The following is a 26609-nucleotide window of genomic DNA, read 5'->3' as shown; positions in this document are numbered from 1 at the left end:
CATATGCCCATTGCAATAGTCCTGAATAAAGTCTGTATGCCTTGCTGTTTTAATAAGTCTCACAAATACTTTTTTTTCTTTAACAATATAGATAGGTCACTTAGGTAGGGTCAAAGTTCCCGAAAACTTGCAATAGGAATGCAGACTGACATTCCGTAGTGGGTGAGCATCCTCCTTCTGGTTTTGTGAACAGACTGTACACAAAGGTACTTTTAAGGCCCACAGTAGCAGAAGGGGAAGAGCAGAAGGAGGCAGACCAACATTTGAGGAATGCCACATATGTGTGTGATGCTATGGTAAGCCCTGACAGCTTTGTAAGATTAGCATTACCATCCATATTTTATACAGGACGACACTGAGGCTCAGAACAATGACTGAGCCTATGTCCCAGATTTCACTAAGCAAAACCTACACAGGGCTCAAACTTTTTAGAAAATATACATAACTAAAATTTGCCCCTGGATGTTATCAAGTCTCTGATGATTTGGTGATTTAACAAGATGTCCTGTGGAAATGATACTCAAGTAAACTGGCAGAGCATTTTTTTTTTTAAGAGGACCAGCAAGCAGGAAATGGCATCAAATGCTTCCCAAGCCCCAGAGCAAATGAAGACAATACTCTCATTATTTGAGTAGCTAATGCAGGAATTAGTCTCACAGTGTTAACTTCTTATATAGTACATTTCAACTCAAGTGCCATAATATACACCTGTCTGCAATTACTCTGTTGCATTCATGTTTGAAAAGCGATAGGAGAACAGATATCGAATCACACTCCTCGGCTTTTATGGTTAACATTCCTTGCCAAATTCTGGAAAGATCTCGAAGATTGAAAATGTAATGAAATTTAGAAGGAGTTGGAAGCATCTTCACCTAGAAAGGGACAGAAATGTATCACTCTCAATGTACTTTGCAGATAAAACTAAAAGCAGAAATGCTTTTAGAACTACTTTATTTTATACATTTTGTTTTAGATGAAATAGGCTGAGTGAATAAACCAAAATCAAGCTTATGTTTTTGTTGTAGCACCGAGGAGAAAAACACATCATAAATAAACCAACATAAAATTTCAAAGACCATAAGTTCTTGAATGGGATCCATTCAAGAATAACACTCTGGATGCCAATCCCGATGCCTGGTCTACCACTATTAGTTGGCTTTGAACAAGTCACTTTCCCCTAAATTCTTAAAGCCTATGTGAGTTGTGGGAGTGATCATTCCTAATCATTGTTAACCATATTACCATGTACGTGGAAATACATCATAACAAAAAACAGCGTGAGCTGGTTGCCATGCAGTTAAGAACAATGAAAGTTCACTTCCACAGTCAATAATGACTATTTCCATAGATTGCTATAAGGTCTTTAGTATATTTGGATTTCCACCAATATATTTGTCTATCATAATCTACATTTCACTGTGGAGATCCAAACGCAGCATGCTTTCACATATCTGTATATCTATGATAAGTTGACAGGCAAGTCTGACATGCAGCTATTATGACTAGGTGGCTTTCCTGGGTTTCATTTGCTTGAACACTGACTTACTTATTATTTCTACCAACAGGCAAAGCTATAGCAATAACACAGTCTTGTATGGAGAGATACAGATTAAGGGATAAACCTGAGGTGTACTCCGTATGGGAAACAGGGCTGGCCACGTGGAAATATTGCAATTAATTGATACCATTAGCATCATTTTGGACATGAAAACAATAATTCTGGAGATTCAAAGTAAACTCTCCACATGATTAATTCAAGAAAGCAAATGCTTTCTTTAGGACCTGTTCATGGAATATGCCCTTTCTACATTGAAAAAGTACCCCATTGAGCTTACAGTATAATCTTTACAGGCTAATTCACAGTGTAAGTTAAAAACAGCAGGTAGCTGGGGAAGACAAGTGTTATTTTATCAATTATTCTTCTATTTCCCTCTGCTTAGTTCCATTTCCAGCTAAAATGCTCATTCTACTCACCAAAATGTAAAATTATATTATAAATATGCAGACATAAAGGGCGTGAATATTGCTTTACTTCTTTGTTATAAAGGACTGCTGCTGGGATGACAGCCATTGAAGCAATCATTGAAGAGAATCAAATAAATTCCTTTTTTCCCCTTCTTCTCTCACATTAACCTGCTTCTTTCCTTTTAATTGTCAACTCCTTTCTTTTCTCACCTGGGCTTCTGCTTTAAAGCTGTTTAAAGTAGGGGCGCCTGAGTGGCTCAGTCAGTTGAGCATCAGCTTAGGTCATGATCTCAGCTTCACAGGATTAGCCCCATGTGGAGCCCCATGTGGAGCCCTATGCTCAACCAGGAGTCTTCTTGATGGTTCTTTCCCTCTGCCCCTCCCCCCACGCGACTTCTCTCTCTCTCTCATATGAATAAATAAATCTTAAAAAAACAAAGCTGTGTAAAGCAATATAAAGATAAAGTGGTGTACAAGGGTTAAAAATGCTTTGTGAGGATGGGAGTTTTGAAGATACAAAAATGCTGCTTATTTGGAGGTAGGGAGGGGAGGAAGATTAATTCATTATTCAGTGGCTATTTTTGAGCACTTCCTGCTGTCTTTAAGAAGATACCATGGTGCAGCCTGGGTGACTCAGTGGTTTAGCACGGCCTTCGGCCCAGGGTGTGGTCCTGGAGACCTGGGATCGAGTCCATGTCAGGCTCCCTGCATGGAATGGAGCCTGCTTCTCCCTCTGCCTGTGCCTCGCTCTCTCTTTCTCGCTCTCTCTCTCTCTGTGTGTCTCATGAATAAATAAATAAAATCTTTAAAAAAAAAAAGATACCATGGTAACTAACAGTTCAATCTGCTGTCATCATGGAGCTTCCATTCTAGTGGGGGACCCTGACAATAAATAAATAAGAAGCAAATATATTGGTAAAGAAACAAATTGACAAATAATAATGATAAAAGTGATGGTTGGAAAAAAATAAAGTAGGGTCAGGAGACAAACAATCCCTGTGATAGGGCCATGAGCAGTTACTTTAGAGAAAATGATCTGAGAAAGACCCTCTTAAGGTCAGAAGGATGAGAATACAATGGCCCAGATGCACAAAAAACATGGGGTGTTCAAGGAACAGTAAGAGGGCAGGGCAGCTGGAGCAGAAGGTGGAAGGGGTGAGAGGCAAGCAGGCGCCAGCTCAGGGTGAGTTTCACAGGTGAGAGCAATGTGTTGGGTTTCACTGTAAGTGTACCTGGGAGTCTACTGGTGGTTTTAAGAAGGAGTAAGGGGGATCCCTGGGTGGCTCAGCGGTTCAGGGCCTGCCTTTGACTCAGGGCGTGATCCTGGAGTCCTGGGATCGAGTCCCACATCGGGCTCCCTGCATGGAGCCTGCTTCTCTCTCTCTGCCTGTGTCTCTGCCTTTCTCTCTCTGTGTGGGTCTATCATGAATAAATAAATAAAATCTTTAAAAAAATATATATATATATAATGTTAAAAAAAAAAGAAGGAGTAAGGATCTCTGATTGACTTTTTAAAAAAGCGTTTTAGGACTGTGTAAAGAACAGGCTCTAGAAGGGCAAGAAGAATGCAAGTCATTGCATGGTCCAGAGGGCAGGTGATAGAAACATCTGTCAGGGTGGTCACTCTGAGATGACAAGCACTGCTCAGCTTTGGGATATATTCGGTCTCAGTGAAGCACAATCACTGAGACTTGCTGATGGGTTGGAAGTAGAAGCATGAGCAAGTCCAATCAAGGATGGCAATAGTTTTTTAGTCTGAGGAGAAAGATCAGTGGTGTTGCTATTAACTAAGATGCCAAAGGCTGAGGGAAGGTCATATTGAAGGAAAAATTAAGAGTTCTGTTTTGGACACATTAACTTTGAGGTGGTTGTTGGACATCTGAATGGTGATGTCTACTAAGCAGTTAGAAATCAGTATGGAGTCAAGCAGAGAGGCCTGGAAAGGAAGCACTGATTTTGAAGTCATCAGCACAGAGATGGTGTTTAAAGTCTTCAAGCTGGAGAAACCATCTGGGTAAAGAATGCAGATAGGGGAGAGATCCTAACGTCAAGATTGGGTGCACTCCAGTATCTAGCGGAAGGGAAGAAGTGAGGGGACTTTTAAAAAGGTAGCTTGTCAGGTAGGGAGAAAACCAAGAGCATGAGGTCCCTTGAAAGCCAAGTGAAGAAAGTGTCGAGAGGGATAATTTATGCCAAATGCCACTAAAGAGTCAAGTAAGAGGAAGAAATCAACCTTTGGATTTGGCAAGACTGAAGTCTTTAGTGACCCTGATGATAGCAATGGAGTGAAAGCTTGTGTAAAACAGGTTAAAGAGGTAAAGAAATATGAGAAATGGAACCAGTAAATGTTCGTGTAACAAAAGAAGCTTTAGAGGCACCTGGGTGGCTCAGTGGTTGAGCATCTGCCTTTGACTCAGGTTGTGATCCTGGCTTCCCGGGATCGACTCCCACATCAGGCTCCCTGCAGGAGACCTTGCTTCTCCCTCTGCCTGTGTCTCTGCCTCTCTCTGTGTGTGCCTCTCATGCTTAAATAAATAAAATCTTAAAAAACAAACAAAAAGAAACAAAAGAAGCTTTGATGGAAAGACACCCAGAAGGCCAAAGCTTTTCAAAAAGATATGTATATAATCACATTAAATTGAATAATAGTCCCACTGGGAAAACAGATGGCTCTTACCACAGAAAGTTATCTCAGACACTCAGCCCTTGCCATTCATTTTGGTATTTCTTTAAGAGAAGCAGAACAGCATGTGCAAAGACCCTGTGCTGGCAAGGGACCGGTCCTACGCAAGGAACTGGCCACCACAGGGCACTCTGTGGACCAAGCATTTCATAAGAAACACCCAGTTCCTCTTCTAATAATTTTCTTATGTAGAACTGCCCCAGTTCACCTAGTAATCTGAGAATTTGGCACCCTCCAGGTTTTCCCAGGACATAAGCTGCCTCCCAGATGTGTATAACTGGCCTAATGAATATTTTGGCAAATGTTTCAGCCTTGTTTTAAGTATAAGCCTGAGATGTCACAGACATGCTCAGTTGTTTTTTCATGAGTCTGCTTTAAGCAATCTGCTGACAGCTACAGGGTTGCTGAACTTTATTTAGAGCACTGACCTGTATATTAAAATCTAGTCTAGGGGCACCTGGGTGCCACAGTTGGTGAAGCATATGGCTCAGGTCATGACCTCAGGATCTTGAGATTGATCCCCACATCAGACTCTGTGCTGAGCAGCACAGAGTCTGCTTAAGACTCTCTCTCCCTCCCTCTCTGCTCCTTCCCCCACTCTAAGGTAAAGAAGTCTTAAATATATATATATAATATTATATTTATTATATATTATATATATTATACTTATTATATATATTCTATTTTGTTAAGTACACTTCCATCCATTTGCTGATTCTCCATCTCAGAGACTCACACAAGTTAGACTTTAAGTCTCAGGTAGTTAAGAACACCTGGAAATTCATGTATTCAGTCAGTCAGTAAACATGTGAGTGTTTGACATACAAATCAGAGTAACAAGTGAAAAAATGGTATTTTTATATTAGCAAAATTCTACTTTATCTTGGATGTCATGTATGGTTTATAGTAATATCTCATACATATGGAAAGCATCATCCAGTTGGAGTATTTGCTCCTTGGAAGGAAAAGGTGTCATAAATCTATCTGACCACCTAATTTGTCTTTTCCAAAAAAAACCTCCGCCACTCCATGATGTGATGATATGTTCATGAGCCATGAGATGAGAAAGGACCAAATAATAGTGGATTTTTTGTTATTACAGACAACAACGCTTCTGTACCTTAGTCCACTGCCACAGCACTCTGCCTGCTGAAACTAAATTTGTAATCATCTCACATATTTCAAGTTTGAACTTTCTGCAAGGATCGAAGTACCCACAGCCAATAAGTCCTGCAAAATAAAACATGATTGAAGGCACATGCTTACTTAAAAGATTACAAGGTACATGTTTATCCCAGTGAATAAATCATTATAAGACTGACTTAGCTAGGTGATGTCAAGAATTTCTCTCAAGGAATCAGCTAAGACTAGAAGTCAGGAGTGGGGCCAGCAAAGCTTAGTGTGCAGTGATAAGCATTTTGTATGTATTCACTTAATCTTCCCCACATCCCATGGAAAAGGATCTCAGATAGATACTATCATTATTTCCATCCTAACTTGCCCAAGGTCACATAGCTTGTATTTGGGTGAATCTAAGATTTGAACCCAGGAAGCCTGCCTCTGGAGCCTGTAAAACAGCACTCCCCCTGAAGCATATAAAAGCTGGAAAAGAATTTAGAGACTACTTGCTCCTATCACAGATAAGGAGACCAGACCAAGACCAAGAAAGCAAACTGTTCAAGGTCACACGGATTGATTGTTGATAGAATTGGAATCAGGACCCACATTTTGTGACCCTGACCTGGGTTGGTGACAAAATGGTCCCTAGGAAACACCCAGCACAGTGACAATCTGATACAATCACCCTCAGGAAGGACTTGGTTGGAGATTTATAGACTGTTCTCAAATTCTCAAAATGTTTTTGGTTTTAGACTGCAAAAACAGATTTACTCTACTTCACTGCATGTTGAATAATACCTTCAATTCTAAGCATGGTATTTTCAGAGGAATACAAATAGGAATATCTGCTCAGAGCTGCAGAGCAGGTTTATGAAAGGGCGGAGCAGCTAAAGAAACTGGGGTTCATTTACATGGACCGAAGAAGAGTAGCCCTGAGGGAACATCAAATTGTCCTATGAAGGCAGGGTTGGTTGTGCTAAATGCCTGCAAGGCCCTTTGCTTCCTGAAATCCAATAATTCTAGATCCCTGACTTCCCATGGGACAAGCATGGCATCGGAATCAGAAAACAGGATTAGCACCACATCTCTGCCACGTACTAACTGAATGGCCTTGACTGGACAGCCATTTCACTTCTCTGAGCCTCAGATTCTCATTTCTCTCTGTCTTTAGTTTTCAGTATGAATCATATTGAAGTGTATAAAATAGTTTAACAACTAAACACACAGACTCACATACAGCCCACGAGATTGAGAAACAACCTTGCCCCAGTAGAGCAGAAGCCCCTGTTCATCCACCGCTGCCCACAACCCCTTCCTTCCTCTAAGTGCAGCCACTGCGCTGACCTGGTAAGAATCCGAGACTTGCTTTTCTTTATAGCTTTGCCACTTAGCGTTTTCTTTAACTTCAATTTTTGAAATTTAATGTAATGGGATCATATCACATATTCCTTTGTGACTTGCTTCTTTGACTCAACATATTTCTGGGCTTCATCCACACTGAGGCCTGTAGCTGTGTTTGTTCATATTCACTGCTGCATATCATTATGCTGTGTGCCTACGCTGCAATTTACTGATCCAATTTTACAGTCGATAAATATTTGGATTATTTCAAGGTTTTTGCTACCAAGGACATTGTTCTGTAAACATCCTTGAATGTCTTCTGGCACACATGCACAAAATCAAGCAAAGACGGATTAAGGGTTTAGGTATGGAAGGCAAAACTATAATGTCTGGAAGAAAATAGAGGCCAGTCTCTACATGATCTCTGGGTGGGAAAGGATTTCTTACATGCAACTCAGAATATGCAAATAATAAAGGAAACAAATGATAAACTGACATATGTCTGGGAGTGGAGTTGCTGTGGGTGTTCTCACGTTCTGCTTTACCAGCAATACTGTCCACTTATTACCCACAGCACTCATGACAATTTATACTCCCACCAGCAGGTGGTGAGTGTCTCAGTTCCTGCACATTCTCACCAATGCCTGATTTTTCATTTTTGCAAATCCAGTGGGTATAAAATGGTATCTCCTCGGTGTTTTAAACTTGCATTTTCCTGAATATTAGTATGCCTATCATCTTTATATTTATTTATTGGCATTTACTTCCCTCTTAAAGTGCTTGATTTTGTGTCCATTTTTATATTAGGATGTTTGCTTTTTCTCTGATTGATTCATAGGATTTCTTGAAGTATTCAGATTACTAACTTTTTTGTTTTATTATATGTGTTGAACTTTTTTTCTCCCACTTTGGGGCTTGTCTTTTCACTCTTCAAAGTTGGTTTTTAGACAAACAAAAGTTCTTAATTTTAATCTGGTCAAACCTGTCATCTCCTTCCTTATGGTCTATGCTTTCTGAGTCTCATTTAAAAAGTTCTTTCCTAGAAGAGGAGTTAAGATAGTGGAGGAATAGAGGGACCCTAAACTTGCTTCATCCCTCAAACACAGCTAGATGATTATCAAATCATCCTGAACATGCAAGAAGTTGATCTGAAGACTAAGAGAACAAACTGCACATCTAGATGTAGAAAAGTAGCCACATCATAGAAGGTAGGAGCTCTAGGGAGGTGATTTTGGGGAAAAGGACTCCAGGGTGCTGCAAAAGGAAGGGAGCCCTCATCACAAAGAGAAGAGAAAGAGAGGAAGAGAGAGAAAGAGTGAAGCAGTAGGCAGAGTGTTGCACAGGAAAAACTCTTCCCCAAAATCAGTGACTAGGAAAAGGAGAAGGACTGACTACCACAAGTCTTTATAACTGATGGAGCTCCAAGTCTGACGTCCTGGACATCTGTGCCATTGAGAGGCCATGTTTGGCAGGCTTAGCAGTGGTCTGGTGGGGAAGGAGGGCAGTAGCCCGGGAATGTGCAGTATGGTCTGGGGATCCTCTGAGTGCGATGGAAAGAAACAGTTCCCCTTCTTGAGAGTGCATTAGGAGAGTCATGGCACGGCCTCTGGGGACAAAAGAGCTGGTGGGAGCCAACATGCTCCCCTGTTCACTAGCATAGGAACAGAGACACCTGCTGAGGGCAGCAAGCCTTGGTGCCAGCTTTTTGATGCACTTAACACTTTGAACCAGTGTATGGTCAGATGACTGCTTTTCTGGGACAAACCAGCACTGACTATAGCATGGCAAGACCCTCCCCCAGAATATCAGCATAGGTCTGTGCCATACAGGTCGCTAAAATTTGGAATTTTGAAAACCAGTCGGACATCTGAGATAAAACACAGGAGTACTATGCTGCCTGGCTGGTAGACAGCTGGGACACAGAGTAAAGACAGAGATCTGATGGAAGCTGGGGACACAAGAGGAGTGATTGTTTTCTCTTCTCTGAGGGCTTCTTGAAGAGTGGTGGGTATGTACTCCCCACTCCAGAATGAGAGAGTGAGCCAATGCTATTCCCTGTACCCTCCCCGGTACCAACTTCAATGAGCAACACAGCACCTCCCCGTAGAGGCCAAAGATGCCTATACCAAGCCCTGCCCTCCTGTACCCTGCAGATGGCATCTCCATTAAGGCAAGTCCACCTGAAAATCAGTGCAAGCAGGCCCTTCCCCTAGAAGACCAGGACAAACCCCTTTCACTGTCTACTGACCATAGGGTGCTGCAAAGCTTCAGTTCTAGCTTCTTTGGGTTTTGATTTGTTTTGGGTTTTTTTGGATCTAGTTTCTTTTAAAAAGCAGACCAAAACACACCTAGTTAAAACTGGCCACATAGTGGACAAGGTCCAAACACCCCCACTGCAGGCAAGGAGAAACTCTGCAGAGGGCTGACCTGGGGGAAGGAGCAGCCAAAACACAACAGTAGAGTGCACATTCTGAAACACCTCCTGAGCACCTGGCCCTTTTTCTTTTCTTCCTTTCTTTCTCTTTGGGGTTTCTTCTTAATATAGCCATTACTCAGGAACAGGAATATAAACAAAATTGTATAAATTGTAAAATTGTGTTGTTTCCTAACAATCACACACACAAAAAAACAGCAACCTAAACAAAATGATAAGAGAGAGGAATTCACTCCAAAAGAAAGAAAGGGAAGAAGTAACTGTCAGTGACTTAATCAATACAGATATAAATAAGATGCCTAAACAAGAATTTAAAACAACAGTTATAAGGATACTAGCTGGTCTTTAGAAAAGTGTAGAAGACACTAGAGAATCTCTTACTACAGAGATACAAGAAGTAAAAACTAGTCAGGCCAAAATAAAATATGCTATAAGCGAGATGCAAAATCAACAAGAAGCAATGGCAATGAGGATGGACAAAACAGAGGAGTGAATCAGTGATACAGAAGACAAACTTATGGAAAATAATGAAGCCAAAAAGAAGAGGGAAATAAAGGTATTGGATCACAAATACAGACTTAGGGAACTCAGAGACTCCTTAAAGCATAATAACATTCACTCTTTGAGGAACCTCCACACAGTTTTCCAGAGTAGCTGTACTAGTTCACATTCCCACCAACAGTGCAAGAGGTTCCCCTTTCTCCACATCCTCTCCAACATTTGTTATTTCCTGTCTTGTTAATTTTCACCATTCTCACTGGGGTGAGGTGGTATCTCATCGTGGTTTTGATTTGTATTTCCCTGATGGCAAGTGATGTGGAGCATTTTCTCATGTGCTTGTTGGCCGTGTCTATGTCTTCCTCTGTGAGATTTCTCTTCATGTCTTTTGACCATTTCATGATTGGATTGTTTGTTTCTTTGCTGTTGAGTTTAATAAGTTCTTTATAGATCTTGGATACTAGCCCTTTATCTGATATGTCATTTGCAAATATCTTCTCCCATTTTGTAAGTTGTCTTTTAGTTTTGTTGACTGTTTCTTTTGCTGTGCAGAAGCTTTTTATCTTGGTAAAGTCCCAATAGTTCATTTTTGCTTTTGTTTCCCTTACCTTCATAGATGTATCTTGCAAGAAGTTGCTGTGGCCAAGTTCAAAAAGGGTGTTGTCCGTGTTCTCCTCTAGGATTTTGATGGATTCTTGTCTCACATTTAGATCCTTCATCCATTTTGAGTTTATCTTTGTGTATGGTGTAAGAGAGTGGTTTAGTTTCATTCTTCTGCACTTGGCTGTCCAATTTTCCCAGCACCATTTATTGAAGAGACTGTCATTTTTCCAGTGGATAGTCTTTCCTGCTTTGTCAAATATTAGTTGACCATAGAGTTGAGGGGCCATTTCTGGATTCTCTATTCTGTTCCATTGATCTATGTGTCTGTTTTTTTGCCAGTACCACATTGTCTTGATGATCACAGCTTTGTAATACAATCTAAAATCTGGCATTGTGATGCCCCCAGCTATGGTTTTTTGTTTGTTTGTTTGTTTGCTTGTTTTTAATATTCCCTTGGCTATTCGGGGTCTTTTCTGATTCCACACAAATCTTCAGATGATTTGTTCCAACTCTCTGAAGAAAGTCCAAGCCCTATGACCCAGCAATTGCACTGCTGGGGATTTACTCCAAAGATACAAATGCAGTGAAATGCTGGGACACCTGCACCCCAATGTTTATAGCAGCAATGTCCACAATAGCCAAACTATGGAAGGAGCCTTGATGTCCATCGAAAGATGAATGGATAAAGAAGATGTGGTATATGTATACAATGGAATATTACTCAGCCATTAAAAATGACAAATACCCAATGTTTTCTTTGACATAGATGGAACTGGAGGGTATTATGCCTAGTGAAGCAAGTCAATCGGAGAAGGACAAACATTATATGGTCTCATTCATTTGGGGAATATAAAAAATAGTGAAAGAGAATAAAGGGGAAAGGAGAGAAAATAAGTGGGAAATATCAGAGAGGGTGATAAAACATGAGAGACTCCTAACTCTGGGAAACGAACAAGGGGTAGTGGAAGGGGAGGTGGGCAGGGGGTTGGGGTGACTGGGTGATTGGCACTGAGGGGGCACTTGATGGGATGAGCACTGGGTGATATGTTATATGTTGGCAAATTGAACTCCAATAAAAAAAGCATAATAACATTCATATCATATGAGTCCCAGAAGAAGAGGAGACAGAAAAGAGGGCAGAAGGTTTACTTGACAAATTACAGCTGAAAAATTCCCTAATCTGGGGAAGGAAACAGATATCAAAATCCAAGAAGCAGGGGGAACTCCCATCAAACTGAACAAAAGCCGGCCATCAACAAGTCATTTCATAGTCAAATTCACAAAATACACAGACAAGGAAAGAATCCTGAAAGCAGCAAGAGAAAGAAAATGTCCTTAACCTAGAAAAGAAGACAGATAAGGTTCACAACAGATCTGTCTACCGAAAGCTGGCAGGCCAGAAGAAAGTAGCATGATATATTTAACATGCTGAATGGGAAATACACAGCCAAGAATACTTTATCCAACAAGTTTGTCATTCCGAATAGAAGAAATAAAGAATTTCCTGGAAAACAAAAATGAAAGGAGTTTGTGACCACTAAACCAGTCCTGCAAGAAATATTAAGGGGAACTCTTTGAGTGGGGAAAAAAAGACCAAAAGCAACAAAGACTTGAAAGGAACAGAGAACATGATCAGATATACCATCTTTACAGGAAACACAATGGCACTAAGTTCATATCTATCAATAATCACTCTGAGTGTAAATGGACTAAATATTTCAATCAAAAGACATAGGGTATCAGAATGGATTTAAAAAAAAACCCCACAAGACCCATCTATATGCTGCCTACAAAAGACTCATTTTATTTTTTTATTTTTTTATTTTTTCAAAAGACTCATTTTAGATTAAAGACATCTGCAGATTGAAAGTGATGGGACAGAGAACCATCTATCATGCTAATGGACATCAAAAGAAGGCCAGAGTAGTCTAGTCATACTTATATCAGACAAACTAGACTTTAAATCAAAGACTGTAACAAGAGATGATGATGATGAAGGGCATTATACCCTAGGTATAATAATGTAATATAATATAATATAATATAATATAATATAATATAATATTTTTTAAATTCCCCAAATGAACGAGACCATATAATGTTTGTTATTCTCCGATTGACTTGCTTCACTAGGCATAATACCCCATTAAGGGGTCTATCCATCAAGAAGATCTAACAATTTTAAACATTTATGCCCCAACTTGGGAGCACCCAAATATATAAATCATTAACAAACATAAAGAAACTCATTGATAATAATACAATAATAATATGGGGCTTTAACATCCCTCTTAACAGCAATGGACAGATAATCTAAGCAGAAAATCAACAAGGAAATAATGGCTTCGAATGACACACTGGACCAGATGGAGATAACAGATATTCAGAGCATTTCATCCTAAAGTACCAGAACACATTCTTTTTGAGTATACATGGAATATTCTCCGGAATAGGTCACATACTGGGTCATAAACCAGCCCTCAATAAGTGCAAAAACATGGAGATCATACCATGCATATTTTCAGACCACAACACCATGAAACTTGAAGTCAACCATAAGAAAACATTTGAAAAGACCACAAACACATGGAGGCTAGAAAACATGCTACTAAAGAATGAATGAGTCAACCACAAAATTAAAGAAGAAATTTAAAAAATACATGGAGGCAAATAAAAATGAAAACACAACAATCCAAAACCTTTGGGATACAGCAAAAGTGGTCCTAAGAGGGAAGGATATTGCAACAGACCTACCTCAAGAAGCAAGAAAAGTCTCAAATTCACAACCTAACCTTACACCTAAAGGAGCTAGAAAAGGAACAGCAAATAAAGCCTAAAGCTTTATTTGGAAGGAAAGCTTTAAAGGAAGGAAAATAATAAAGATTAGAGCCGAAACGTATGATATAAAAAAACAGTAGCATGGATCAATGAAACTAAGAGCTGGTTCTTTGAAAGAATTAATAAAATTGATAACCCCATAGCTGGACTTATCAAATAAAAAAGAGTAAGGAACCAAATAAATAAAATCATGAATGAAAGAGGAGAGATCACAAGTAACACCACAAAAATACAAACAATTATAAAAGAATATTATGAAAAATTATATGCCAAGAAACTGGGCAATTAGGAAGAAGTGGATAAATTACTAGAAACATGCAAACTACCAAAACTGCAACAGGAATAAATAGAAAATTTGAACAGACCCATAACCAGCAAAGAAATTCAATCAGTAATCAAAAATCTCCAAACAAAAAAAGAAGTCCAAGGCCAAATGGTTTCCCAGTGGAATTCTATCAGATATTTATTTTTTTAAGATTTTTTTAATGTATTTATTCATGAGAGACAGAGAGAGACAGAGACAAAGGCAGAGACACAGGCAGAGGGAGAAGCAGGCTCCGTGCAGGGAGCCTGACATAGGACTAGATCCTGGGACCCCAGGATCACGCTTTGAGCTGAAGGCAGGCGCCAAACCGCTGAGCACCCAGGGATCCCCCTCTATCAGATATTTAAAGAAGAATTAATAGCTATTCTTCTCAAACTCTTCCAAAAAATAGAAATGGAAGGAAAACTTCCAAACTCATTCTACAAGACCAGCTTTACCTTGATTCCAAAACCAGACAAATACCTCACTAAAAAGGAGAATATTCCTGATGAAAATAGTTGTAAAAACTCTCAACAAGGTACTAGCAAATTGAATCCAACAGTACATTAAAAGAATTATTCACCACAATCAAGTGGGATTTATTCCTGGACTTCAGGGGTGGTTCAATATACACAAATCAATCAACATGATATACCACATTAATAAAAGAAAGACTAAGAATCAAATGATCCTCTCAATAGATACAGAAAAAATATTGACAAAGTAGAGCATACATTCTTTTTAAAAAGATTTTGTGTACTTGAGAGACAGAGCAAAAGCTGGAGGGTGGGTAGAGGCAGAGGAAGAGAGAGAAGCTGGCTCCCTGCTGAGAGGGAGCTCAATATGGGGCACAATCCCAGAACTCTGGGATTGTGGCCTGAGCTGAAGGCAGATACTTAATTGACTGAGCCACCCAGGTGCCCCACAGCATCCATTCTTGATAAAAACCCTACACAAAGTAGATATAGATAGAACATACTTCAACATCATAAAGGCCATATATGAAAGACCCACAGCTAGTATCATCCTCAATGGGGAAAAACTGAGAGGTTTCTCTCTATGGTCAGGAACAAGACCAGGATGTCCCCTCTGACCATTACTATTTATTTATTTATTTATTTATTTATTTATTTATTTATTTATTCATTCATTCATTCATTCATTTATTTATTTATTACTTTTAGATTTTATTTATTTATTCATGAGAGACACACACACACAGAGGCAGAGACACAGGCAGAGGGAGAAGCAGGCTCCATGCAGGGAGCCTGACGTGGGACTCGATCCCAGGTCTCCAGGATCAGGCCCTAGGCTGAAGGCGGCACTAAACCGCTGAGCCACCCGGGCTGCCCACCATTACAATTTAACATAATACTGGAAGCCTTAGCCTCAGCAATCAATGAAAACAAATAAAGGCATCCAAACTGGCAAATAAGTCAAACTTTCAGTATTTGCAGATGACATGATACTCTATATAGGAAATTTGAAAGACTGGTAACCAGCAAAAATTAAATCAGTGATCAAAAAACTCCCAACAAACAAAAATCCAGGACTAGATGGCTTGACAGGCAAATTCTACCAAACATTTAAGAAAGAGTTAATACCTATTCTTCTCAAACTATTCCAAAAAAAGAAAAGGAAGGAAAACTTCCAAATTCATTCTATGAGACCAGCATTATCCTAATGCCAAAATGATATAAAGACATCACAAAAAAGAGAACTACAGGCCAATAGATGCAAAAATCCTCAGTAAAATACTAGCAAACCGAATCCAACAATACAGTAAAAAAAATCATTCACCACAATCAAGTGGGATTTATTGCTAGGTTGCAAGGCTGGTTCAGTATTCACAAATCAATCAGCATGATCCATCACATCAATAAGAGAAAGGATAAAAACCACTCTGATCATTTCAATAGGTGTAGAAAAGCATATGACAAAGTACAACATCCATTCATGATAAAACCCCTCAACAAAATAGGTTTAAAGGGAACATATCTCAAGATGATAAAGATCGTCTATGGAAAACCCACAGCTCACATCATCCTCAATGGGAAAAACTGAGAGCTTTTCCTCTAAGGTCAGGAATAAGTCAAGTATGTCCACTCTCACAGCTTTTATTCAACATAGTACTGGAGGTCCTAGCCACAGCAATCAGACAACAAAAAGAAATAAAAAGTATCCAAATCAGTAAGAAAGAAATAAAACTTTCATTATTTGCAGATGACATGATACTATATATAGAAAACCCAAAAGACCACCAAAAAATCGCTAGAACTGATTCAATAAAGTCTCAGGATAGAAAATCAATGCAGTGAAATCTGTTGCATTTCTATACACCAATAATGATGCAGCAGAAAAAGAAATCAAAGATTCTATCTCATTTACAACTGCACCAAAACCCATATGATATCTAGGAATAAACCTAACCAAAGAGGTAAAAGATTTGTACTCTGAAAACTATAGAACACTTATGAAAGAAATGGAAGAGGACACAAAGAAATGGGAAAAAATCCATGTTTATGGCTTGGAAGTACAAACATTGCTAAATGTCTATACTACTCAAAGCAATCTATACATTTAATGCAATCTCTATCAAAATACCACCAGCATTTTTCACAGGGCTAGAACAAACAATCCTAAAATTTGTATGCAACCACAAAAGACCCCAAAGATCCAAAGCAATCTTGAAAAAGAAAAGCAAACCTGGAGGCATCAAGATTCTGGACTTCAAGCTACATTACAAAGCTGCAGTCATCAAGACAGTATGCTACTGGCACAAAAGCAGACATATAGATCAATGCAACAGAATATAAAACCCAGAAATAGACCCACAACTATATGGCCAACTAATATTTGACAAAGCAGGAAAGAATATCCAATGGAAAAAAAGACAATCTCTTCAGAAAATATTGTTAGGAAAACTGGATAGCCACATGCAGAAGAATAAACTGGGCCACTTTCTTACACCATACACAAAAATAAACTCAAAATGGATGAAAGACCTAAATGTGAGACAAGAAACCATCAAAACCCTAGAGAAGAACACAGGCAGCAACCTATTTGACCTCAGCTGGAGTAACTTCTTACTAGACACAGCACCAGAGACAACGGAAACAAAAGCAAAAATGAACTATTGGGGCTTCATCAAGATAAAAAGCTTTCACACAGTGAAGGAAACAATCAACAAAACTAAAAGGCAACCTAGAGAATGGAAGAAGATATTTGCAAATGACATATCTGATAAAGGATTAGTATCCAAAATATATAAAGAAGTTATAAAACTTAAAAGACAAATAATCCAGTTAAGAAGTAGGCAGAAGATGTGAATAGACATTTTTCCAAAGAAGACATACAGATAGCCAACAGACACAAGAAAAGATGTGAGTCAACATCACTTACTATCAAGGAAATACAAATCAAAACTATGATAAGATGCCAGCTCACACCTGTCAGAATAGCTAAAACCAACAACACAGGAAATGAAACCACAGATGTTGGTGGGGGTATGGAGAAAGAGATACCCTCTTACACTGTTGGTGGGAATGCAAAGTGGTGCAGCCACTATGGAAAACAGTATGGAGTTTCCTCAAAAAGTTAAAAATAGAACTACACTATGATCCAGCAATTGCACTACTAGGTGTTTACCCAAAGGATACAAAAAATACAGATTTGAAGGTATTTTCCTATATTTTCTTCCAAATGTTTTATATCTTTGCTTTCTATATTTAGGTCTTTAATCCATCTTGATTGATTTTATGCTTGGTGTGAGGTAAGGGTTCAATTTCAATTATTTTCACATTAGATCACTAATTATATACCATTACAATACCATTTAAAACAATAGCATTTACTAAAAGTCTACCCTTTCCCTTCTAATCTATAGTACTTGCTATGTCAATTAATGTCCATACATGAATGGACATTTTCTGTTGACCCATGTATGGGTCAGTTTCTGTTGTATGTCTTCATATACAAAATTTTTAATGAAACAACTTATATGGACCTAAATTTGTTGTCAAAAAAAAATCTTTCAGTAACATATCAAAATGCTACTTTTGACTAGATATATTATACTGTTAAACTATGATATATGAGCTATTATTCATTAACCCAAATTTTTCTGATTAATCATGTCAAGAGAACTAAAACCTTAAAGCCAAACTTCAACAAGGCTACTTCTAAATAATTTTAGAATGGGCTATAAACATGAGTAATCTTAATATTTAGTCCTTCTTTTCTGGTATTTAGCCCTCCACTTCAGATAACTAATCCCTACTTCGGACAGAGCCTTTTTATCTTTTAAATAAGGTTTTGCAAGGCTTATGTCCATTGTGTAATACAATAAAAAAAGAAACATCAAAAATAGTCATACCAAAAATTTTGTCTATTGAAGCATTTGAAGGCAATGTGCAATTAAACACAGTAAACTGTCTTTTTAAACGTTGAGGAATATCATTTCGACCACCTCCGGGATGGATCATTGCTGCTATGATCTGCACATCAACAATAGTAGTGAAGTCTCCAGGCTTATCCAAACTATACATTCCTTCCATTTCCATCATTTGTCGCACAATCTCATTAGTTATCTGAAATTTTATACAGTGATACTTTAGTAACATATCACTATCATACTCTTCCACAGCTCCTATAAAATGGTACATGTGAGATTAGAAGAAAATATTCAACTCTTGTCAATGACGTATTTGTGAATGCTGACAGTCACCTGTAAGGCAATTTGATTTAAATGCATGAATGAAACCATAACCTAAACCCTGGATCAGGTCCTGTGTGCTCTCACCACATTGATAAAATGGATTTCCAAAGAAATTTAAATTGGTGAGGTACAGAATATTTGCTACAATTACAACAGCAGTCAGAGTTATAAGAATCAACATTCAACACTTCAAAATACTTTAAATCAGAATGTGGGATGGTGTTACTCCTGAGCCTTCAATATCACTGAATGTTTTGGCTTTGAATTTTATGTCCTTCTCTTTCTTTTCTCCAGCCTCTAACACTGATAACACTCCCTTCTTATTGAAATTTTTTCCTCTTTTATTTAGATTCAGATGCTCAGTTCTTTCCAGATTCATCTTGGGACTCTGTATCACTTCCTAAGCTACTCTTTCTCCATCTGTCTCTCACATGTAACTGTTCCTACAGGGTTCCATTGTTGGATTTTTCTCTTCTGACTATTTCAAGGGATGTGATGTCAGCCCTGTACCCTAAAAAATCTCAACTCTATAACTAGTTTCCGATTTCCTTCTAACTTCCATGCCTGTATTTCCAAATTTGTATTAGGCATCTCTGAGAGGATGACACAAAAGCACCTCAAAAATGACACTCTTTCATTCAACAAATATTAATGATTACTGTGTGCCTGATTCTGCTGTAGCATAGACAAAAATTCCTGTCTTCATGGAGCGTACATTCTAGTGGTAGGAGACAAAATATATACATGTACACATGTATGCCTGTATGTATGTATGTAAATAAAATGGTTTAAGTCTTTTGGGAGAAATAAAGTAGAGAAAGGAAATAGGCAGTGTTCAAGGGTACAACTGAATATGGAGATCCAGGAGGATTCACCTCACATGTCATGTAACCAAAGACTTGAAGGAAATGAGAAAGAAAACGACTTAGATATCTAGGGGAAGAGCATTCCAAGAGGAGGAAATTGCAAATGTAGAGGCTCTGAGTGAACATTATAGCCAGTTTGTGCAAGGACTAGGAAATGTAGTTGGAGGAGAGTCATGGGGAGAGGAGATCAATCAGCGTAGGGTCTTTGGGTCACAGGAAGGATTTTAGTATTTATATTCTACAAGTTTTATGGGAGGATTTTGAGCAGAGGACTGTGTCATAATCTAATTTATGCTTTAATGGATTTCTAATTTGAAAATAGATTGAGAGGGCAAAGGCAATGGGGAAACAATGCATCTTTAGTGACCAAGAAGAGAGATGGTGGCTCCCACCAGTGTTAACAATGGAGATGATGAGTAGTGGTTAAATCTCAGATATAGTTTGAAGATAGAGCCCACATGATTTCCTAACAGATTGAGTGTGGAGTTGCCATTTTTTGAGATGGAGAAGTGTTGCAGGAGCAGATTTAGGGAGTAACAGGAATTTAGTTTTGTATATGTTAAGTTTGAGATCCAACAAGATATCCCTAATTGGTTAAATGAATTTGAAATGCAAGAGCTTTTCAGCTTATAGATGATATCTTAATATGCTCCCACTCCCCTCACATTACAGGAATTGCCTGAGAAGTCTCTCTGCCTTGGATTCCTGCTGAATGAAAGGGGGAAATGGAAAGAAAAAAGAAAAAGAAGACTTCCCTGGGAGGCTGTGGCCTCAGCATAACATTTGCATAGATTTGCACCCAGGGTAAGCAGAGTCTAAGTGGGCCAGAAACTTTCAGACTCAAAGGCTTCCTTTGAGATAATCCTGACTGAATAAGAAGTATCTGGCGAAAGAAAACTCAAAACCTGTCTGGATGAGAGCATATCCACCCTAGGCTTCAAAATAAACTCACAAAGACTTCAGACTCTGGAGTTAACAGACACAGACTTTAAAACAACTATGCTCAATATCTTTCAAAATTCATAAGACCCATGAGATCATGACCTGGGCTGAAATCAAGAGTCAGATGTTTAACTGACTGAGCCACCCAGGCACCCCTTAACCACTGAGTTTTGATTTCAGTTACTCCTTGCTTCTTTTCGCTCTTCAAATTTTAAAGTGAATTTCAAAACAAATAAGTAAGTAAATCTTTAAAATAAAACTTAGTGGATAAATTTGATGGCAGATTGGACGAAGCAGAGAAGAAAATTAGTGAAGTGGAAGACAGAAGAGGAGAAATTATCTAACTACAAGCATTGGAGAGAGAAAGGGCTGGGATGTACAGAGAAGAAGTACAGAAACATATAAGGCATAGAAGAAAATCTGATATACATTTGGACTCTGAAAAGGGAAAGAAAGTGGGGCAGAAGCAATATTTGAAGAGATAAGGATTGGAGATTTTCTAGAACTGATGAAAGACATCAAACCACAGATTCATGAATTCCAGTGAATCCCAAACAAATAAATACAAATAAATCTGCACCAAAGAACATCATTTTTAAAAGGTAAAAATTACAGGAAAGTAAAGAGAAAGTCTTAAAAGCAGCAAGTAAGAAAAGGCAGATTAACTTCAGAGGTGCAATGATCAAGCAGTAGTTGACTTCTCAACAGCAACAAGGAAAACAAAAAAAGGGAATATATTCAACATGATGAGATAAAATAACTGCCAATCTAGATTTTTACATACAGCAACAAGGTATTTCAAATAAAGAAGATGAAATGACATTGCAGACAAACAAAAACAAAGAATGAGCCATTAAAAGACCTTTTAAAAAAAAAAAAAAAAAAAACCTTCTTAAGGTAGATTCTTAAAGCATAAAAAAACGTGATACCAGATGCAAGGTCCAGGAAGCAAGAATAAAAAAAAGAGCAAAGAAACTGGTGAATATGTGGGTAATGCAAATGAAGAGGGAGTTTTTTTTCTTTTTTAAAGAGAGAGACTTAAGTGGCAAATCAACAATAGAATAAGTCAGGAAAGAGATAAAGGGAATTAAAATGTCCAAAAGTTAGGGGGGCACTCGATGGGATGAGCACTGATGTTATACAATATGTTGGCAAATCGAACTCCAATAAAAGAATATACAAAAAAAAAAAAACCAAAGTCATTGGCTATATAAGATAGGAATAAAGGGTTTATTTTTATTTTTAATTATCTGTGCATGCAGGATGTGCTGTCTAAGGTAATCACTAGAACATAGAATTTGAGTACAGTATATGGATAGGAAACAAACAAAAGGAAAAAATAATTTTCTCAGAGAAATGGGAAGAAAGCTGCAACACATCTGTACTTAGCTGAGGGCTGACTGTTGGAAGTGTTGGAAGTCTGGGAAAATGAAGAATGTATGCAATCAATAGTAATCTCACAGACCAGGAGCCTGAATGGAAGTTGAGGTCCATGATAATGATTTTAAAGTGAAGCCAGGATTGTGTGGTTTTCTCTTGCCAAGTAAAGCTGCATTGGTGCAGATGGGCAGAGAGCAGCCAGAGAGTTTCAACAAGGCTTTAATGTGGTTAACGTGGGCAGAGAATGTATGCCATGGTGATTATCATGATGCATCATGGAATTTAAGCTAGGAAAGGAAGGAAATGAGGAAACTAGAAGAAATAGGGGAGGGTTTAATGATGGTGGGAAGTATGGATCGTGGTAGCTCCATCTGGAGTCTGGGTAGCAGAGAGAATGAGCTGCAAAGAGTACACATGGTAATCAGAGGATAAAATGCTTGAAATTGAGATAATGAAGGGTTCACCATTCTTGATAATGACAAGGTATAGGTATGACTTCATGAATGAGTAATTCACATGGGGTGGAAAGCATGATCATTGGAGGAGATTTCAAGGAGCAAAGAGGCCAAGATCATATGTTGGTACCAGCATCACTGAAAATTATAACAAGCAGGCTGCATGATTTGTGGGGCCCAGAGAAAATGAAAATGCAAGGCTCATTGTTCAAAAATTATTACTAAGAAACTCAAGCAAGCGACCACACAGAAAGGTTTCAGGACTGGGGAAAGTAGGAAATGAGATCAGAGAAAGACCATGTAGAGCTGTTTGATGAATAGTCTCAGGGTGAGCACAGACCTGGGAGTCCTGACTTCCTAGAGGTATCTGAGGTGAACTTGGATAAAAGGCCAGATGGGATGGGTCTGGCAGCTCTAGGTAGACATTACTGATGGGACGCCTGGATGGCTCAGCGGTTGAGCGCCTGGCTTTGGCCCAGGTGTGATCCTGGAGTCCTGGGATCAAGTCCCACATCAGGGTCCTGCGTGGGGCCCACTTCTCCTTCTGTCTAAGTCTCTGCCTCCCTCTTTGTGTCTCTCATGAATAAATAAATAAAATGTTTTTAAAAAGACATTACTGATGAGGCAGTGGGCGGTGGTGGGAGGGAGGTGTTGGGAATCCCACGAGGAACAAAATGCTGGCAGCATCAGTGAGGTTCTCTGATGGAGAATGACTCTGGGGTTCACAGATGATCACAAGGAAGACACGTGTGTAGCAGAGTTAAAAAGGAAAAAAAAAAAAGATGTTTTCTAAATCAGGTATTCCTTGGAGGGAGTATATAAAGTAAGCAATAACAGCAAAGATAAAATCCTGGGGAAAAGAAGAGAGGAGCCAGAAAGGACACCGAAATCAAGAAGCCAGAAGGCAGGAAGACATATTGCTGGAAAACATGGATTTCAAGGAGGGAGAATACCAGCTATAAGAGAGAAGCTGAAAGAGACAGAATTGCTATGAGGTTTCATAAGACAAAGGCTATTGACACTTTTTATATATAACTAAAAATAAGGATTAAATCTCATTTTCTAGGAGATATTTTAATCATACCTGATCTCCCCATTCATTAATCACAGGCATATTAATATCATCAATAAATACAGTCATTTTTCTGCCTCCTGGTGGCCCATATGTGCTTCCCATTCGCTTATCCACGTAGCTTTCCATTGTTCTCTAGAGAAGAGATGTTTGTGTTAAGTTAGATTTCAAACCATATTCCTAGAAATGAGGAGTAGGTCTTTCAGAGTAGAACTGAGTTATTTAATATGTATAAATATCATTATTAAAATAGACATTGTAAGATTGAAAAAATACATTATTGGAATATTGATCACTAATTTTATACACAAAGTTCGGCTTCAGCCTCAATATTGGGTCAAAATAGGCTGTATGGATTTGGCTTCAATCTCAACCTTAGGAAAGCTAATAGCCAAATGCCAAGTGCAGCTCCATTTCCCACACACACACATTAGGTTTTATATGCATATACACTTTACTGTCATCACCACTCAAAACATTTAAGATGTTGATTACCTCAGCAAATGATAGGTTTTACCTGAAACATTATGGGTTCTGTGGCAGATGAAAAGTTTAGACTTTTGGATAACTGTACTTCAGGATCATATTTTTTCATATAGGCCTTAACCATTACAGTTTTTGCAGTTCCCTGCTCTCCAGTGAGCAAAACAGCCTGTAATCATCAGATAATTGTTGTAAGGTGTTTAGCTTTAAATATCTTATGGTTCTGGTTGCTAATTTTTTAATGTAAAAATTAATACAACTAATTTTAATTACTTTTTAGAATTAGACCCACATCAAAATAAATCCTAAAGATAAATAATCAATCAATAAATCTTACTTCAATTAAAGATATGAATGTAAAATGTGTACTATGACTATGCTGGAAGAAAATATGGGTAAATATTCATGTGACCATGGGAGTAGGGAGCGACTCTGTGAGCAGAGCAGACCCCCACTTTCCTTAGCAGTTCAGGGGTTATTAAGTTGGAATATATCCTGGGCCTCATTTTTCAAATGTGTTTCCCTTAAATGGCACTACCTCCAGCCCTTTGTCCTGGAGCTTAATTATTCAACCTATAGCATGAGAAAAGGGATGTGCTTCATATAGGCTTGTGATTAGCTAAGAAACTATCAAACTTACTTTCTGTTGCTTTGCGATGGTGTCTATCAAAAAATTTGTTCTAACATTGTCAACATTTGGAACCAAAATTGATGAATATTCTGGAATACTGTCAGTTGGATAATAATATGGCTGAAGTTTCTTATTCCAGTGCTCCCAGTCTCCTATACAGTAAGTAAAAATTCATCTTCAAAAAACTGCATTCTTTGAAAGTGGTCTCAAAATATAAAAATGAAAGGCTATATAAACAACCAACAGAATAATAGGAACATTTTAAACATTTTCCAAAAATATGTTAGCATATCTGCTTATATAATATATATGGCATTTGATCATTTAAGTTTGTTTTGTCTCTTTATAAGGTCAGTTTTTAAACTTCTAAATCATTCATCTAGAGAGACCTGGCCTGAAATAGAATTAGAATTGACTAGTGGTAAAAACCAATGACATGTTTAGTATTTAGTAGGTAACCCACATCAACTGAAAGGGTGGCAAAGACCAAAAAGGGGTAACTGATTAGTGGATGTAGAATGTTTGCCATGGGAAGTGGGGAAAATAAAACTAGCCCTAACCCTAATGAATAAAGTACCCAGGCTCCTGACTACTAGTTTATTAACTGATAGTATATAATTAGTAATTTACTGGTTGGTATTATTGGTATAATAAGAATTATTATCACATTTCATCAATTCTAAAAAAAGTTTAGTTATATTTTAGCATATCTGGAATGTGCCTTACAATCTATGAAGACTTGTAATCATTACTGGCTAGGTAAACTTGATCAGAGATGTTCCCATTGTTGCCATTTAAATTACTTGCATTGTTGGTATTGTTTTGTTCACTTCCACTGGCATTTTAAATGTCTCCAGAAATATCGTACTATGATCCAGGATTGTTCCAAAAAAAGTTGCTGTGTACACAGAATGCATGAAAACAGAGCAAGGGAGCATGCATTTGAGTGTAGCAAAGAAAATATTCAGCATTTGAGGAATAACCTCAGTTTCAAATTTCCTTGCAAAATATCAAGTTATATGTTAAAGTGTATGTTTAACTTTTAAGAAACAGAGAAACTGTTCTTTTAAAGTGGCTATACCAGTGTACAATATGAGAGTTCCAGTTGTTCCACGTTCTCGCCGATATTTGGTGGAACTAATCTCATTTTAGTCATTTTGGTGGCTGTGTAATGATAAACCATTATAGTTTCAATTTGCAATTCTTCAATAACGAATGCTGTGGAATATCTTTTCATATGCTTTTTTCCAGCATTTATAAATCTTTGGTGAAGCATCTATTTAAATTTATGGCCCATTTTTAAAAATTGGGCTTGGCTGTCTACCCATTATTATGGAATTGCTAGAGTCCTTTATGTATTCTGTATTAGATTATTTTATCAGATATGTATTTTTTATTAAGTTTCTTATTTTAATTACAGTATAGTTAACAGAGTATTATATTAGTTTCAGGGTACAAGGTAGTGATTCAACAGTTCCATACATCACCTGTGTTCATCACAACATGTGCACTACTTAATCCCCATCACCTATTTTACCCATCCCCCCACCACAAAGGTGCCTGGAGTTTAGCACCTGCCTTTGGCCCGGGGTGCGATCCTGGAGACCCGGGATCGAGTCCCACGTTGGCTCCCAGCATGGAGCCTGCTTCTCCCTCTGCCTGTGTCTCTGCATCTCTCTCTCTCTCTTCTCTATGTCTATCATGAATAAATAAATAAAATCTTAAAAAAAAAAAAGGTGCCTGGAGTTGTATCAGTTCTCTATATATTTGGATACTAACTCTTTATCAGCTATGTCATTTGCAAATATCTTCCTCCATTCTCTAGGTTGCCTTTTAGTTTTGTTGATTGTCTCCTTCACTGCACAGAAGCTTTTTATTTTATAGTCCCAACAGTTTACTTTTGCCTTTGTTTCCCTTGCTTAAGGAGAAATATCTAGAAAAATGTTACTATAGCTGATGTCAAAGAATTTACTATCTGTGCTGTCTTGTAGGATTTTTATGGTTTCAGGTCTCACATTTGGGTCTTTAATCCATTTTGAGTTCACTTTTGTATATGGTGTAAGAAAGTGGTCCAGTTTCATTCTTTTACATGTAGCTGTCTAGTTTTCCCACCATTTGTTGAAGAGATAGTCTTTTCCCATTAGATATTCTTTCCTCCTTTGTAGAAGATTAATTGGCCATATCACTATGGGTTTATTTCTGGGTTTTCTATTCTGTTTAATGGATCTCTGTGTCTGTTTTTGTACCAATATCCATACTGTTGAGATTACTATGGCTT

At 38.1% G+C, this 26609-nt stretch overlaps 1 protein-coding gene across 1 annotated transcript in view; it reads right to left on the bottom strand.

Moving 5' to 3' along the window:
- DNAH8 (dynein axonemal heavy chain 8) overlaps positions 1–26609 on the bottom strand; it is a 363394-nt gene that overhangs the window by 145785 nt on the left and 191000 nt on the right. The window contains exons 54-59 of the mRNA XM_025418650.3: positions 24341–24483; positions 23735–23869; positions 23230–23352; positions 18161–18374; positions 5769–5878; positions 709–872 (exon numbers count right to left, since the gene is read on the bottom strand). Coding sequence (XP_025274435.3) covers positions 709–872; positions 5769–5878; positions 18161–18374; positions 23230–23352; positions 23735–23869; positions 24341–24483 — 889 coding nt within the window. The remainder of the gene's footprint in view (positions 1–708; positions 873–5768; positions 5879–18160; positions 18375–23229; positions 23353–23734; positions 23870–24340; positions 24484–26609) is intronic.

This window comes from Canis lupus, chromosome 12 (assembly GCF_003254725.2).
Source record: "Canis lupus dingo isolate Sandy chromosome 12, ASM325472v2, whole genome shotgun sequence".
In the NCBI taxonomy this organism is placed as follows: Eukaryota; Metazoa; Chordata; class Mammalia; order Carnivora; family Canidae; genus Canis; species Canis lupus.
This window is presented reverse-complemented; position numbering and strand designations above follow the sequence as displayed.